The sequence below is a fragment of the Notamacropus eugenii genome, chromosome 1 (assembly GCF_028372415.1).
Source record: "Notamacropus eugenii isolate mMacEug1 chromosome 1, mMacEug1.pri_v2, whole genome shotgun sequence".
NCBI classification, from domain to species: Eukaryota; Metazoa; Chordata; class Mammalia; order Diprotodontia; family Macropodidae; genus Notamacropus; species Notamacropus eugenii.
In genome coordinates, this window is record NC_092872.1 from 696,377,040 (window position 1) to 696,393,546 (window position 16,507).

Consider the following 16,507-nt stretch of genomic DNA (forward strand, 5'->3'; position numbering starts at 1 on the left):
TCGTGAGAAAAACCACCTCGAGGTTCATACTCCTTAACCCAGCAGTCTTTAACATGTGGTATATGATCCAAGGACGTCAATAACGAAACAAAGTTCACACACACTCACACACACACGTACACACCGTGTTGTTGTTGAATTTTTTCAGCTGCATGCAATTCTTTGTGACTCCAACTGGGTTTTCTTGGTAAAGACATTGGAGTAATTTGCCATTTCCTTCTCCAGCTCATTTTGCAGATGAGGAAACTGAGGAGAGCAGGGTGAAGAGACGTGCCCAGGGTCACACAGCTAATAAGTGTCTGAGGCTACACGTGAACTCAGGAAGATAAGTCTTCCTGATTACAAGTCCAGCACTCCAAACACTGTACCACCGAGCTGCCCTATAGGTATACATATGTGCACATATCTATTTGTCTCTCTATATAAAGTATATGTACATGTACACATACACATATGTAAATACACACACATACACACAGAGAGATAGAAGCACTTTTAAAAAACAACGAAACAACTAGAAACAAAGCATAGGCCCATCCACTGGGGAACACCCAAACTAACTGTGACATAGGCATATCATGGAAAGATTACACCGTAAGAGAGGACAAATAGGAAGAATTCAAAGAGACAAGATGACTCGGATGAACTGATACAAAACCAAAACCAGCATAACCAGAACAATACAACTACAGCAGAGGAACAGAAGAACTTCTGATTTTGCTGGTGCAGGGACCCCCAGGAGGAGCATTTCCTAGGGTCCCTCCAGGGATCCAGATTGCAACCTTCGTATTTCTTAACTTCTATGCTTAAGCACTGCCTGTAGGCCAGAGGTGAAATAACCCGTCTACAGTTACAGAGCCAAGAAAGGTCTGAGAAGATCCTGGACAAAAGGCTTCCCAACTCCAAGGGCAGGCGCCATCCACTCTTCCACCCTGCCTCTCAAGGACTATAATAACACACACTCAAACAACATCAGAATACGACAGAATCTAGATAAGATGCAATGACCAGTCTGGGTTCCGGAGGGCCACGGATGGAAAAGGAGACATACCCTGCTTCTCTAGTAGAGAGACAGAGGTCTCCAGGTGGGGAAGGTGGTCTACACTGCTAAAGGGGGCCTGCGGCATTGGCTGGTTCTGCCTAATTTGTCTTTTTCATTGTAATGCAGGGTTGTCTAGGTGGAGGATGTAGTTATTAGGAATCTGTGGAGTAAAAACCCAAAGGCATCCCAGAGACATGCTTTTTCAAATAAAAACAAAGCGACTTGCCCAGGTCCACAGAGATGGAGAAGAGAAACACCAAAAATTCCAATTCACGACTTCTGACTTCAAATCCAGTTTTCTTTCTAATACAGGACACAGCTCCCTGCAGGGGCTACGACTTTACTTATCTTAGTCACCAGTCAAGAACTACTGAGTACCTACTATGTGCAAGAAGTACTAACTACCTGCTATGTGCAGACACCAGTGCAAAAGTGGGGCTGAGCCCAACTGGCCATAAGGAGAACGGAGGGAGGCATCACTGAAGCACCAGTTCCTCCTTTGCTCCATACACTAAAAGTCCTCTTGCCCACTGAGCTAAACGCCAAGGCTGCTTCAAGCAGTCGCTGTAAAACATCTCTCAGATGTCCAACTTCTCATGGCTCTTTGGAGGAATCTGTACTGAGCAAAGATCAACCAGGGGAAAAGAAGAGGAGGGAGAGAGCTCCCAAACACAGAGCTGGGCTGCCCAGCATCACAGCAAAGGCCCTTGCACACATCCTCCCCTACCAGGCACCCTCTCCCTGGGGCTGATATTGCTCCTAAACCTGGTCTCCTCAGTAAGCCAGGCACAAGAAAACATTGACTGCACAGTTCTCCCCTTCCCTGCAAACAAACCACACACTGTTTTCCTTGGCACCAAGGGTAGGGGGTCGATTTCAGCAGCAGCAGCCAGAGAAAAAGGAGCCAAGAATACCAAACACTTCAGGCTTAGGGGTGCCTGGTGCCCTGGATTCTCTGATCTTCCAGTATAATTATGGGGGAATGCAAGATAGGGAGGTTCCAGCCCTAAAACAGTTAATCCACCCCTCCAGAATTGAGCTGATTCACCGTGACTGGCGCTGGTCAGCCCAAGAATGATGACAGCTGCCTCTCTGTGCTCTCCACATGCAGGGCTCCTGCAGTAGGTGAACAGGGACAACCAAGCGCTGAGAGGACCAAGGCCTTTCAGATGAGAAGGGGTGGGCCAAATCAAAGGAAACCGTAATTACTTACTGAATTTCTTCCAACTAAAATGGCAGAGGGGTGGAGAAGAAAGGATTTTGTGAGCATCTAGGCCCTCTCCATGGACATCCTCAACCTGTCCTCACTGTTCTTGGGGATTCTCATCGCCATTTATACACCCATAGTGAATTCAGACACCAGTGGCAGTGGACTCGAAATCTAGCGTTTTGTGTCTTGTGTCTCAGAATATTTGCAAGTGAGTTTCTGATAAAATGAAAAAGGAGGAGAGTATAACATGGTTTTGCAAATTGTTCAAAAGGTGGTGATTAAATTTACTATTTCCTTCCCTTGGAAGTTTCAGGTTTAAGCACTTTTGGTTGACCAGAAGAACCAGTCAGCTGTATGTTAAGCATCTTTGGCGGCATTTACCGTAACTTATTACTGTTGTGGTTTTAGACATTTTTGAGTTGTGTTCAATTCTTCGTAACCCCATCCAGAGTTTTCTTGGCATAGATGCTGGAATGGCTTGCAATGGAGTGATTTGCCATTTCCTTCTTCAGCTTATTTTACAGATGGGGTACTGAGGCAAAGATGGTTAAGTGACTTGGCCAGTGTCTGAGGCTGGATTTGAACTCAGGAAGATGGGTCTTCATGACTCCAGGCCTGACACTCTATCCACTATGGCGCCACCTCGCCACCTGCTAGGTGTATGTACTTTCAGATGGCTCTAATGATCAAGAAATTTTTCCTTCGATGAAGCCTTAATTGACCTCTTTGTCCCCTCCCCCACCAACTCCTGATTCTGCCCTATGATCCAAGCGTTAAAGTCTTCTCCCTCTTGCACTGAAGATAGTTACTGTGTCCCCCACACCTCCCAAACCTTCTCTTCTCCAGTTACTTCAGTGATCCTCTCCTGGTGTGATTATGAGGACGGCTGCCATTCCAGTCACCCACCTAGGGACATATTTCAAATGACCAATTTCTTTCCTAAAAAGCAGTGCCCCAAACTATGCCCAGTTTCCCAGGTGGAGTCTGATGGGGACAGAATGCTGCTAGGACATAGCCATACTAGACATGGACGCCATGTTCCTTTTCCATCCAAGGCAGAATATCCTCCTTATGGCTGCAGAAACCACAGTCATCCTTGATCCGGGTGCCACAGCTTTCCACTCTGGAGCCTCACCTCCTCCCCAAAATTTTCTCTGAGCTTCCTCTGCAACGATCTTTGCCTTCTCTGAATTTCTGCAGCTCTGATGGTCTGTCAGGCCAAAGCATCTACTGGGTTGGGTGGAGGGTACTTCTCTGTGCTGTTCTCTCCTCTTTTCCCCTGTGAACTCCAGGAGTGGGGAGTGCAGATCCCTCTAACACTGGTCTAGGGCACTGGGAACAAACCAATTTAATAAACACTTTTGGAACAAATGAATACCATCCAGCTTGGCCTTGGACATCTTTAGAGATCAAGCCAGATCAATTGAATCCCCAGCCTTTGGACCTGGTCTCACTTATCTTGAGCTATTGTTGTGAGTGTGCACAATCTCAAATACCTCTTTGTTTAACCAACACATCAAAGGGCACAGCCCAGGCTGGAGGATTCTCTAGGGTCAGCCCCTCCTGGCTACCACTCTGGGGCACTGGGGTTTTTTCCAAGGTAAGAAGATAGGTCCCTGGTCAGTAGAACATATCCTCATCCAGATTCATTTGGGAAAATGCAGAGTTGTTTTCTAGTTTACAGCCTCCATGAGCCTCTACCACTGAGCACCCCAGAAGCCTCATTCTCCAAAAGGCTTCACAGTAGATACTCTAAAAAAGGAAAGTTGTTGTTTTTTACCTTTCCCAGAGTGGGCCTTTCTTGAATTGGAGACCTTGGTGACTTGGATCTAACCTAACCTCTTCTAAATAAAGCAACGAACCAAGCCGCTGGCAAGTGACCAATACCACCAAGGCCACCCAGCTAGGACTGCCCAAGAGGCCTGAGCGACTCTGCTGGAAGACAAGATCTACTTAGGAGAAATGGGAGTGTCCCTGCCCAGCACACTTCTGGTTTGGAGCAGGGATGGTCTGAACAGGCAGGCCTACTCACTTTTGATACTTTCCTCCGAGAGCCTTCCACACTCTCAGCCTCTTCATGTTCTTTGGCGCCCTGGGTGAGGTTGGTATAACTGACCAGCTTCCCGAGGAGAGATGACACCTTTGGGCGGACATCGAGTTCCTCCTGCAGACAGAATCAAGGCAAATGTGAACATGAGAACCTCCCTCAGATGTCCTTTTGGGCATGCAAAAAAAATCAGGTCTGAAGTCAGGGTTGAGGAAGGAAGGTAGATAGGGAGTGGGTGGGGGAAGGCCTGGGAAGGAAGCTATCGCTGTGGGTATTTTTCTGATTAAACATGTTGACCATATGGGAAATCGAAGTCATTCAACCTATAAGCATGTGAACCAAATTCCAGCATATGTCTATGTGTATATATTTCAGCATGTATGTATGTGATTGTGTACCACTCACTGAGCAGTAAGGGCAATGGTCAAGGAGTCCAAGTCCAAAGTGGCCTGGGTCTGACGCTCCAAAGGATTCTGGGCCAATCGCTTGATCTCTCTCTCTCTTTTTTTTAATTTATGGAATAAAATAAGCATAAAAATCTCTTAAGTCTCAGTTTCCCAGATTGTAAGTTTGTAAGAACCTTAGAAACCATCTATTCCAAATATCTCAAAGTACAGATGAAGGAAGGCAGGTGCCCAAGGTGGTGAACAGCAGAGAGTGGGCTTCCACTCAGGCTCTCCATGGGGACAATAATGCTGCTACTACCTGCTCATGGAGTGGTGGTAAGCAAAGTGCTCTGAGCCCCAGAAAGGGCTCACCCTACAGCAATCATTACCCAGGAGAACAATGACTGTCATGCTAATGATAAAACCACGATAAGAATAGGTACCCTTCCTTTGGGTAAAGGCCTGTTCCACCCCCCTGGGCTTCTCCAGGAGTCACAGTCCTTCCTCCCCTCTAGGGGAAGCCCGGAGCAGGGCACTGTAACTGTTAGTGATCCTCATTACTACAAATGAGTGGCTGTGAAAAACCACAGGCCCCAAAGGGGTGCCAGGGCTTGTTGGTACACCTACAGCAAGGTAACACACATTCTCCTAGTACAGACTGCCCTGCTGGGCTCCCGCCAGGTTCTCCTCCCAGCTGGGGCTGGGCCATCCTGCCCTCCCCACCATCAGCTCCCAGTTTCCTGGCCCTGCCACACCCAGTACATGTCTTCTCCCCCATCCTGCCCCTCATTTTCTCCCCTCCTCCCCATATGTGCCTGCCATGCTCTCTGCTATAGCCCCTCCACCTTGCTTCCTCACTATTTTCTCCCTTCCCCTCAAGCCACTGCTAATATTTTCAACGCCCACTAGGATTAGCTTTCAAAAGCCCCCATGGACTAATTCAGGACATGCCAAGGAGGGCACGAAACAGATGAGGCCATCTCCTGATCTCAGTCGATCATCTAGAAAGCTTCTTCAGCTACCCCAGCTCTTCAATTCAATTCAGTTCTATTCAGCAGACATTTATTAAGCTCCTGCTGTGTGAATACAGTGCTGGGCACGGAAGGACCATAACTGACACAGTCCTTGGCACCATCCAACACCATTTCAACAACAGCACTAGGTCAGAGAATGTACTAAGGACAAGGGGGGAGGGGCACACTGAATGTGCCCCAGTCTTCTATGGAAAGCATTAAAGTCTCCCCTACTGGTTTCCCTACTCCCTCTTCTCATGGCCAGTCCTCCTGCTTCCTGTCACTCCCCCACCCCTAAACATCCTTCTGGACCTTCTGAACAGCATGCTCAAGGCTAATTTGACACAGGAGCCAGAGAGATCCCCCACGTGGGACCCTGTGAGCCTCAACATGGGGCCTTGTCTTCAGTATAAACAACAAGGAGAGGAAGGGATTCCATCAGGTCTCTTGGGCCACCACATCCTCAAAGAGTCCAAGATCCCAGAGACTACTGGCCCTCTCCCTGGCTTCATCCTCCACAATATGCTGGCCACAAGTGACACCGTGAAATGGGCCTTTGAAACTTTGCTCCCTTGGCCGCCAGCCTGGCTCCCCTTCCCCCATCTCTGGGTGCTCCTTGTCTCCCTGTCCCCACTTAACCGAGGCATCTCCAAAAGCTCTGGCCTCAGCATGTTTTCTCTTGTCTGTGTGCTTTCCCATCAACTCCCAAACCCTTATTTTTATCTCCACTGCTCTCCTGAGCCTCAGTCTTACTTTCTGACTGTCTGATGCTGCTGGACATCTCCACCTGGATATCCCATGTCCCCTCCACCTTAATAAACCCAATATGTCCAAAACCAACTTAAGCACCTTCCTGATGCTTAAAATCACCTGATTCTTTTCTATTCTACTCTATTTATGTAAATGGCACCATCCTTCTCCCAAGCCCCCTAGGTTCAAAGCCTTGGAGTCATCTTTGCCTCCTGCCCTCTCCCACTGTCCCCCTACCCAAGTAGCTGGCAATTCCTGCCAATTCATTCTTTGAGATGTTTCCTTTCCACTGCCACCGTCACCACCCTAGTTCAGACCCTTTGGAACTCAAAGGTGAATGATCCATGGTCACCCCCTCCTCTAATCCATCACAAGACTTCTGCCAGATGATCATTTTTCTTATGCACAGCCCTGATCTTGTCCAGAATAGCAGGCATAACAGTTAACGTTTCTATCCTATTAAGACTGACAAAGCACTTTGATAGACAAACTCATTTGATCCTTACAACTACTTCCTGAAGTAGATGCTACTACTGTGTCTATTCTATAGATGAGAACACTGAGGCTGGGACACAACTGGCAAGTGACTGAGGCCAGACGTGAACTAATGATTTCCTGACTGAACAAAGTTCAAACTCCTTAGTTCAGCATTCAAAGTAGAGGCTGGACAGTCTCATCTCTTGGAGGTATCACATACTTCAGTTGTACTATTACATAGCATAAAAAAACCTAGAGAGCTGGAAAGGACTTCAAAGGCCACCGAGTCCCAGCTCTCCCTCCTTGCATTTTACATGAATGGAAACTGGAACCCAGAGGAAGTTAACAGCCTGGCCCAAGGTGGTGCTGACTCCAGAGCCAGGGTTCTTTCCATCCTAGCCCTTTCCTTTTCCCCAAATATACCTTGCCCTTTTCTGCCTCCAAATCTTGGCTCACATCATTCCCTCAGCTTATAAGGAACGTGCCCAACCCTGCCTTCGATGTGTACTCCTTCAGGTCTCTCCTCCCCAGGCCTGTTCCACCTCTGGAAATCTTCCCCATGTTTCCAGACTCAGAAAAACTTTCCCTGATCACCTCGGGGCCTCCATGCCCACAGCTCTCAGTCCACCTCCTTCTCAAAGAAGTGGCCTCATCTATAGGATGGGTCTGACCCTCCCTACTAAAGCTGACAGGGGCAGGAGCTCTACTTTCCTCATCTCTGTACTCTGCTCATCACTTTGCCTTTCACATAGCCAGGATCCATAAGCATTTGTTGGATGAATGAATGAATGGATGGAGTCGAAGGAACCTCCTTCCCCCCTCTGGCTTATTAATAAAGATCTAAGTCCTTAGGGATCGAGACAGTAAGGGAGGAGGAAAAGCAACATTTTACCTCAAAGAGGGCCAAGTTTCTATCATAGTAATCGCTTCCTTTGGTAGCTTCAGAGCAGCTGAGGAAAGGGCTGCTTTCTTTGTGATTGCTGTGACCTGCAGAGAAACAGAGAGACAGTTTTAGCCGGCTGCCCAGAGACTACCTCAACAGGTGTAAGCAGGAGACCCGGCTTGGGAAAGAAGAACAGGGAAACTCTGCCCCCACTGGAAGCCTGTGCCAGTGGAGAGTCAAGGGTGGGGGATTCCAGGAGAAACTACTTCCCTAGGAAGGACTCTTGGCCATAGGGAAAGGAAAGGAATAAGCATGAATAAAGCGCCAACTGAATGCCAGGCACTTTTACAAGTGCTCCTTATGACAACTCTGGGAGATGGCTGCTGTAATCTCCATTTTACATTTGAGGAAACTGAGGCAAATGGGATAAATGACCTGACCAGGGTCACATAGCTAGCAGGTGTCTGAGACCAGATTTAAACTCATCTTCCTGATTCCAGGTCCAGCACTCTCTCCATGGTGCTCCCAAGTGCCTCTAAAACAGGATAGGCTTTAATAGACTCAGCAAAGAGAATAATGCCTGGGAGCCCAGGAATACATTTAGCCACCTCTAAAACCACTCTTGGGCATGCCCAATGGCAGTGAGACAAAATGGCTGCCTGGAAACAGCTGTCGGACACACACACACACCCACACCAAATTACCCCAGTGCTAATGTTAGACCCTCTGGCCATGCCGCTAAATGTCAATGTCACACATGGGTCCTGAATGTCAACGCTACCTCTAGCATAGTGGAAAAGGCACTGGTGTTGGGAGTCAGAGGACCTGGCTTTGAATCCTGGCTCCGCCGCTTATTACCTGTGTGACCTTGGGCAAGTCACTTCTAGGCCTCCTCTGTAAAAGAAGGGAGGTCGGGCTGGCCTGGTGGCTCTGGTACTACTGACCAGACCGCTGGCCAGTTGCTCGATTATCTCTTCTGTTTAGAAGGGGCCTGGACTGGGTCCAAGGCCCTGTCCTTAAGGAGTTTACAATGTACATCAACACAGCACCCTGTATGGCAATTGATGAACCTTCTGGCTCGTTAGGATGGCATCTAGTTTGTGGGCAGGGTCCAGGTTTCTCATACCAGCTTGGCCACTGGCCCCCTACATGAGCCTAGCAAGCTTTAGGCAAAAAGGGGTTATTACATGCTCTCATTATTTCCCCCAAAGTCCTGCTTATTGATAAAAACAGCCAGCCAGATCCTAAGTAAGACAAGACTACTTTCACACCCAAATACTGAGTGGACACCTTCAGAGCTGCCCAGACTCCTCACAAAACAGCTCTGGTTCTTCTAAATCTTTAAGTTTGTTTACAAAATGCCTCACACCCTTTAATGGTGGAGGGGCCTGGGAATTTGATACAAAGGTTGGAAAGAATTAAGGATTCTACAGAGAAGACCTAGGAGGGAAAAGACTCATCTTTGTAGCTCCACTCCAAAAAGGTGGGCCATCCAAACAGGTACCTCCTCCTTACAACTGGCTTCTGACCTTATCATTCCTGGAAACGGCTTTCTTCAAAGTCCTCTGTGACCTCTGAGCTGCCAAATCCAAGGGCCTCTTCTCCACCTTCGTTCTGCTTGACCTCCACACGGCATTTGACATTGCTGACCACTCTCTCCTCTCTGACTGCCCCTTGGTCTCCTTGGCTGGATCTTGCTCCAGGTGAGTATGTATATGAGAGCCCTCTAACCATACGTGTCCTTCAGGGTTCTGTCCTGGGTCCTCTCTTCTCCCTCTTTTCTCCCTCACTCAAGGATGTCATCAGTTCCCATGGTCAGAATCACCATCTCTCTGCGGATGATTCTCAAATCTCTGCTGACCTTCAATCCCACATCTCCAGCTGCCATTCATACCTATCTGACTTGATGTCTAGGAGATGCCTTAAATTAAGTATGTCCAAATCTAAACTCATTCTCTTCTCCGCTAAACCCTCCCTGCCCCCACATCTTCCCTCTTTCTATAAAGGGCAATACCAGCCTTCATTGGGACTCCTCATGATCTCTTATCTACCATGTTGGATCTGTTGCCAAGGCCTGTCTATTGAACCCATGCAACATCTCTCAGATATGCCCCCTTCTCTCCTCTGACCCCAACACCACCCACGTGCAGGTCCTTATCACCAACACCTAGATTACTACAGTAGTCTGCTGCTGGGTCCGCCTGCCCCAAGTCTCTCCTCCCCCTAATCCATCCTCCATTTGACCACCAAAGTGATTTTCCTAAAGTGCACGATGGATCACATCATCCCCTACTCCATAAACTCCACTGGTTCCCCACTGCCTACAGGATCAAATCCAAAATGCTTTGTCTAGCATTCAAAGTCCTTTATAACTCAGCTCCCTCTACTTTCCCAGTCTTCTTACACCTTCCCCTGCAACATGTACTCTTTGATCCAGTGACTTTTTCAGATTTTTCAAAATCCAGTGATTTTTTCTTTTGAGCATATGAAGGGCAGTATGTCCTATATATATTTAAGAGATCTTTGAAACACAAAGCCATTGAAAAGGTTTACAAAAGCGTATCAAAGAGTCAGGGACCCTGGCCTTTGGGCTGATCCAAGAACAAGACCCTCCGTCTCTAGGTTCTGGGCATTCTCTCTGGCTGGTCCCCCATGCCTGGGACACTCCCTCCTCTGCTCCCACTGCTGACTTCCCTGGCTTCCTTTAAGTCCCGACTAAAGTTCAACCATCTGTAGGAAGCCTTTCCCAACCCCTCTTCTAGCACCTTCACTCTCTTAATTACTTTCTAGTTATGCTGGATTTGTATAGACTTGTTAGCCTGTTGTCTCTCCCATTAAATTTTAAGCTCCCTGAGAGCAAGGACTGTCTTTTACTTTTTTTGGACCCCTAGTACTTGGCACATAGTAGGTACTTAATATTGGATGACTGATCTTTGAGTATGTATATGAGAACCTGTGCTGGGGAAGACAGATTAGATTTATTTGGTTTGGCACCAGAGGGTATAATTCTGAATAACGCCTGCAAGTTACAAAGAAGTACATTTTCACTCGATTTAAGAAAAAACTTCCTGATAACAACTGCTGTTCCAAAGTGGATCAGGCAGCCCTGGAAGGAGGTAGCTGCCAGTCACTGGAGATTTTCAAGAAGAGGCTGGGTGGGCACTTGTTGAGGGGATTCCAATGGAATATAAACTCCTTAAGAGCAGAGACTGATGTTTATCCCTTCCATCCCCTTTTGTGGGGAGAAGAGAGGGGAAGCTGAAGTATCTTTGGATGTCCAGTGCCTAGCATATAGTAGGCACTTAATAAATGTTTAAACAGAATTCCTGTTCAGGGGTAGGCTGAGGTAGATGTTAACTCAAATACCCCTCCCTCCAGGAAGCAAATCCAGCCCCTGCCCCAGCTGTTAATGTCTCCTTTTCTAGGAAGAGCTTTATGCTAGGGGCAATTAAGTGGTACAGTGAGTGCCTGGAGTCGAGAAGACCTGAATTCAAATCCAGCCTCAGGCACTTCCTAGCTGGGTGACCCTGGGCAAGTCACTTAACCTAATAACAGCACCTCCCTCCCATGGTTGTTGTAAGGATCATTATTATACTATGTTTTGAATTTACTTTTCTTTGTTATTTTCTACCCAATTGAACACAAGTTCTTTGAGTTTCATTTTAGTCCTTAGATCACCAGCACCTGGCAGAGTCTGTGGTGCACATTAAGCACTTAATAAACGCTTGTTGAATGAATGAATGAATGAAGGGCTGCTTGGTAGGCAGAATGGTTTAATGGAGAAGTACATTACAGTCTAAGGCTGAGTACTTCAGTTCAAATCCCACCTGCTATTCTGCTTCCTACATAGCGTGTGGGAGGCAAGTCATTTAATGTCTCTGGGCCTCAGTTTCCCCATCTGTAAAATGGGGAGGGGGCAGGTTGAATTAGATGACCACCTAAGCTTCTTTCCAGGTTCTAAATAGCCCTATGGTCTCTTCCAACCCTGTGCAGTGAGAACCCTCAGAGGCAAGAACTTCATCATCCCTATCTTGAAGATAAGGAGATGAGCTCAAAAGGGCAGACTGACTTTCTTGGGTCTTCCCTCTCTTCCCCCTTCCACTGTGCCTCCAGTCTAACTCTGGGCTGGGAGTGAAACGACCGCTGCCAGAACACACAGCTGCCACTTCAAAGAGCACAAGCACAGACTCCAAAGCCACCCACCCCGAGGCCAGCTCCATCATCGACTGGTCACTGCTGGTTTTGAACAGGGTGACCTTGACTTGGGAGCAGCAGTTGCCTGGGTCTGTTGTAACCAGTCAGTGTTGGGAACAGAGCCACTAATTATCCACAGCAATACCTACACAGCCCCTCCTCTCCCTCAGTCCATCCATCTGTCCCTCCCTCAGGCCTTGGCTGGCCTGGGATGCAGCAGGAAACAGATGAAGCAACTACCCCCAAGAAGGAGCCAGAGGCTCCAAGAGATTGGTCATTCCTCACCTTCTGAACCCAGCCCTGGAATAGATCAGTTTGTGAGTCTGTGTGCATTTCAGATGCATGGTGTGTAGTCAGGTCTGCATGGGTGGCCGCAGAACAGGACAGAAAGCTGGGTGAACAAAGACCAAATCCTGGTTCTGCTGCTTACAGCCTGTGTGATCCCCCCAGGCAAGTCCCCGCTTCCCTGCCTCAGTTTTCCTCATTCAGAAAATGAGGATTCAATCAGCTCTCTATTACAGAGGCGCTACCTGTACCCCTACAAAGGAGAAAGAGGATTGATCTGGGCAGTTAAAACTGGGTACTGCTCCCATCTCTGCACTTCGTATTGTGGGCCTCAGCTTCCTCACCTGTAAAATGAAGCAAGTCTAGAATTCTTTCTAGCTCTAAAACTGGATTAGAGAATCCCACCAGGTGCAGACCACACAGGTATACCAAACAGCACAGGTGACAGACTTTGGGGGTGGTGTAAGAGTATAAGTGGAAGCACATGATACTCTGGGAATGGTCTGGGTGGGTCTCAGTCTCAAAGTTGTTAATAAAACAACCTCCCTAAGGCTAAATGGATAATAATAATTAACAACAGTTCCTATTCTTGCAGCACTTTGGGATTTACAACACTACGCTTCCACACCTTTCAGTCAGTCATTCAATACACACTTATTAAGCACCTACTATGTGAAGGCACTGTGTTAAATGCGAAAGACACAAAAAGTGACAAAAAATAGCCCCTGCCCTGAAGGAGCTTACAATCTGATGGCAGGGACAAAGCAAAGTCCCAAAGCCAAGGGGACCAGGGACCGAGGCGTTGCGAGGTGAATGCCAACACCTATTCACCAGAAATGAACACCAGGCATCTACAGCTCCAAGGTTCTTCTCACAGGACCACGTTGTCTCCTCCAGCAGAGAATGTCAGAACGAGATGGATGGTGATGATAGAGGATGGTAGTAAAATAGTAATCATCACTGGCACTTTAAAGTTTGTAAAGCTCTTGACAAATAACTCATTTGTTCCTCGCAGCAACCCTTGGAGGATGAAGTCATTTCTTATCTCCATTTTACAGAAGAGGAAACAGGCGGAGAGGATCAGCAACTTGCCCAGGGTCACACGGCTAGTAAGTATCTGAGGGTGGGATTTGAACTCAGGACTCCTTGACTTCAATTTCACCATTCTATCTCCTGCATGATCTAGCTGCCTCACTGAGTCCCACTTTTCCATTTTACAGGAAAGGAAACTGAGGTTCAGAGAGGAAAAGGGACTTGCTGGAGGTAACAGTGAATGGAGTAGCTGGGCCCAACACCTTATTTCCTCACCCCAAGCCTTTGCCTTTACCATGACACCTCCCTGGGGCTTCTGGGAGGATTCAGTCCCTTACAGAGTTACTCCAGCTGGCCCCTGCCCCCTCTCATCTCTTTTCTCCCTCGAAATTCCTCCTCTGCCTTCCACATTTCTGACTCCCTGTAGGAATGGAATCTACATTCCATGGGCAGACTGGCACGATGTTAACACTGAGTGGGCATCTCCCTTCCTCCTCCTTCCCGGATGCTCCTCCGGGCAGAGGATGCACCTGTCCCAGTGGCCTGTCACACACGGACCCTGCAGGCCCCAATGAAGACTGCACTGACCCAGGGACTCTGCAGCCTCCCCAGAAGGGCAAGGCCAGGCCAGGCTGCCCAGGTACAGCCCTGGGTGATAAAGAATACATGAAGACACCAATGAGAGGAGACGTAGAGAGACTGTGAAGAGTCATCCTTGGAGACAGGGTTAAAGTGCTGCCTCTGACCCATACTGTCTGTAGGACCCTGGGCTAGTCACTTAGACCATGCAAACTGCAGAGAAGGTACAGAAGCTTCCTCCTTGGGGTCCCTGATGCCGACGAAATCATTAATATTAATTACTATTATACCTATCACTTACACAGTGACTTTTACGTGCTGGGCACTGTGCTAAGAACTTAACAAACATACTACTCCTACAACTGAGCTGATGATAGTAGAATTTACTACGTGCCAGGTGCTGTGCTAAGAACTCTACAAATATAACAATACTGATAACTCTAATGGCAGCTAATATTTATATAACATTACCATGGGCCGGACACTGTGCTAAGCGCTTTACAGTTATCTGATCTAGTCCAAAAAGAACAAAATGCTCCAATCCTTAGCGGCTCTCTGATTTCCTCAGTACCCCAGCTTTTCTTCCTGACAAAGATGTCAGCATTCCACAGTCTGGCAGTTTTTGTGCCCAGACCTTAAATTGACAGATGGCCCATCTCTCGAGGATAAAGCCTCTCCAAATCTTAGCTGCGCTGCTCCTCAGGAGACAGTCTGTGGCCAGGCCAACACCTGAAACCTTTCTCATTGGGTAGAAGCTACCAGAAGCTGCCCTCCACAGGCCATCAGACTTAAACGTGTATCTATGTCATCTATGATCAGAGAGAACTTTACAAAGACAAAAGTAAAAGCCATCCCTGCCTTCAAGCAGCTCACAGCATAGGCCAAGGAGACGACATCTACATATATGGACACGTGTACAGATAGACATAATAGATCCACCTCGGTATTGTACATGCGTATGTATGCATATGTATTATTTATAATAAATGTGTGTGTATATATTTGTATACGTATGTGTGCAATAAAAATAAATACACACAAATATAGGTGTGTAAAAAATATGCACATACAATAACCCATAGGCCTATATTGTAGATACATATATACATACTAACATAGTACATGTGTACATATGTACATATGTGTGTGTGTGTATGGATGTTTCTACAAACAAGACTTCAAGTGATCTGGGAGGAAAGGCATTAGCATCTGGCACAGGGGGGACCAGGAAAGGCCTCCTGTGGAAGGGGGCTCCCAATTAGAGCCATGAAAGAAAGGAGAGATTCTGAGAGATGGAGGTAAGGAGTGGAATTTGTTAGCTTCAGAAGAGACCTCAGAGATCACTTGGTCTAAGTCCTTTGTTCTCCAGATGAGGAAACTGAGGCCCCAAGAGGCTGGTTTGCCCAAGTTATAATTAACAAGTGGCTGAAAATGGGAATTTGAAACCAAGTCCCCTTAATTCCATCCAGAAGCAGAAATCCAGAATCCAGAAAGAAATCTTTGCTCAGATGGTACTGAGAGAGAAACTAAGGCATGGGGTAAGGTGAGCGTTCCCTCATGTAAACCTACCCAGGATCTTGGGCCTGATGAGCACAGGCTCAAACTCCTGCCGGAGCAGCTCAGCCATCCCACCCTCGAGGCAGATGAGATCACAGAAGGAGCCATCCGTTAGAGTGTCCATAGTGGTCACTGATGCTGCCCAGGGCCTCCCACTTCCTCTACCTATCCCACATGACCCCTGGGGATGGACAGAGAGGAATCCCTCAAGCTCCCTCTATGGTAGGAGCCTGGAACAGTTGGAGGTATTCTGGGATAGCCCCCAAGGAAGCAGCCTCCAGAGGGGAGGTGAAGGCCTCCCAGCTGGCCGCCATGGTAACAACGTTGTGGCATTCCAGGCTCCAAAGGCCTCTCTATCCCCACTGAACTCAAAACCCTAAGGATGGGGGTGGGAGAGGCTTCAAGACCCTTCCTCCTTTACACCCCCAAGAAAATAGGTGGGGGAAGCAGAATTACACGGGAGGGCCTGGAAGAGGATCTTGGTTGTGGGATCCTAGGATGTTAGAACCAGAAGGGGCTTTCAAGGTCATTTAGGCCAATTCATCCATTTTACAGAAGGAAAAACTGAAGTTGGGGGTAAGGGAAGACGTGACCAATATCACATACGGAGTGAGTGGCAGACCTGGAATTCAAATCCAATCAAAGCCAACCATTCCGACTCCAAATATGGTACCCCCTCCCCCAGTCCAAAGACGGCATCAGTATCTCCTAGTGCAAAACACATTATGGAATATTAATGAATCTAAAAGAATACCACTATTGTGCTGCAAGAAATGAGAGACAGGATGATTTTAGAGAAAACGAGGAAGACTCCAGGAAACTGATGCAGAGTGAACAAAGCAGAACTTGCAAGACAATTTATGTAACAACAACGCTGTAAACGCATACAACTTCCAAAGCCTGGCAGGGCTGGGGAACCTGCTGCCTCCAGGCCACCCTGCAAACCCTCTGCTCAACATGATGACCATCTGGTCCTACAGAATTAATGATGAACCACGCAGAGGTGACGGACTCGGGACAGAATTAAACATATATATATATTTTTAGAAACT

At 47.5% G+C, this 16,507-nt stretch overlaps 1 protein-coding gene across 4 annotated transcripts in view; it reads right to left on the reverse strand.

Annotated features, from left to right (window-relative positions):
* Window positions 1-16,507, reverse strand: part of SLC12A4 (solute carrier family 12 member 4) — a 60,278-nt gene that overhangs the window by 31,366 nt on the left and 12,405 nt on the right. For 3 of the 4 annotated variants that reach the window (XR_011972856.1, XM_072636085.1, XM_072636087.1), the window contains exons 2-3: window positions 7,818-7,912; window positions 4,285-4,416 (exon numbers count right to left, since the gene is read on the reverse strand). Coding sequence is in view for 3 of the 4 variants with exons in the window: in XM_072636085.1 (XP_072492186.1) it covers window positions 4,285-4,416; window positions 7,818-7,912 (227 nt within the window). In the remaining variant the exon portion in view is untranslated. Of the gene's footprint in view, window positions 1-4,284; window positions 4,417-7,817; window positions 7,913-15,467; window positions 15,595-16,507 lie in introns of those variants that run through there. The other variant, XM_072636086.1, reaches the window with a different exon arrangement.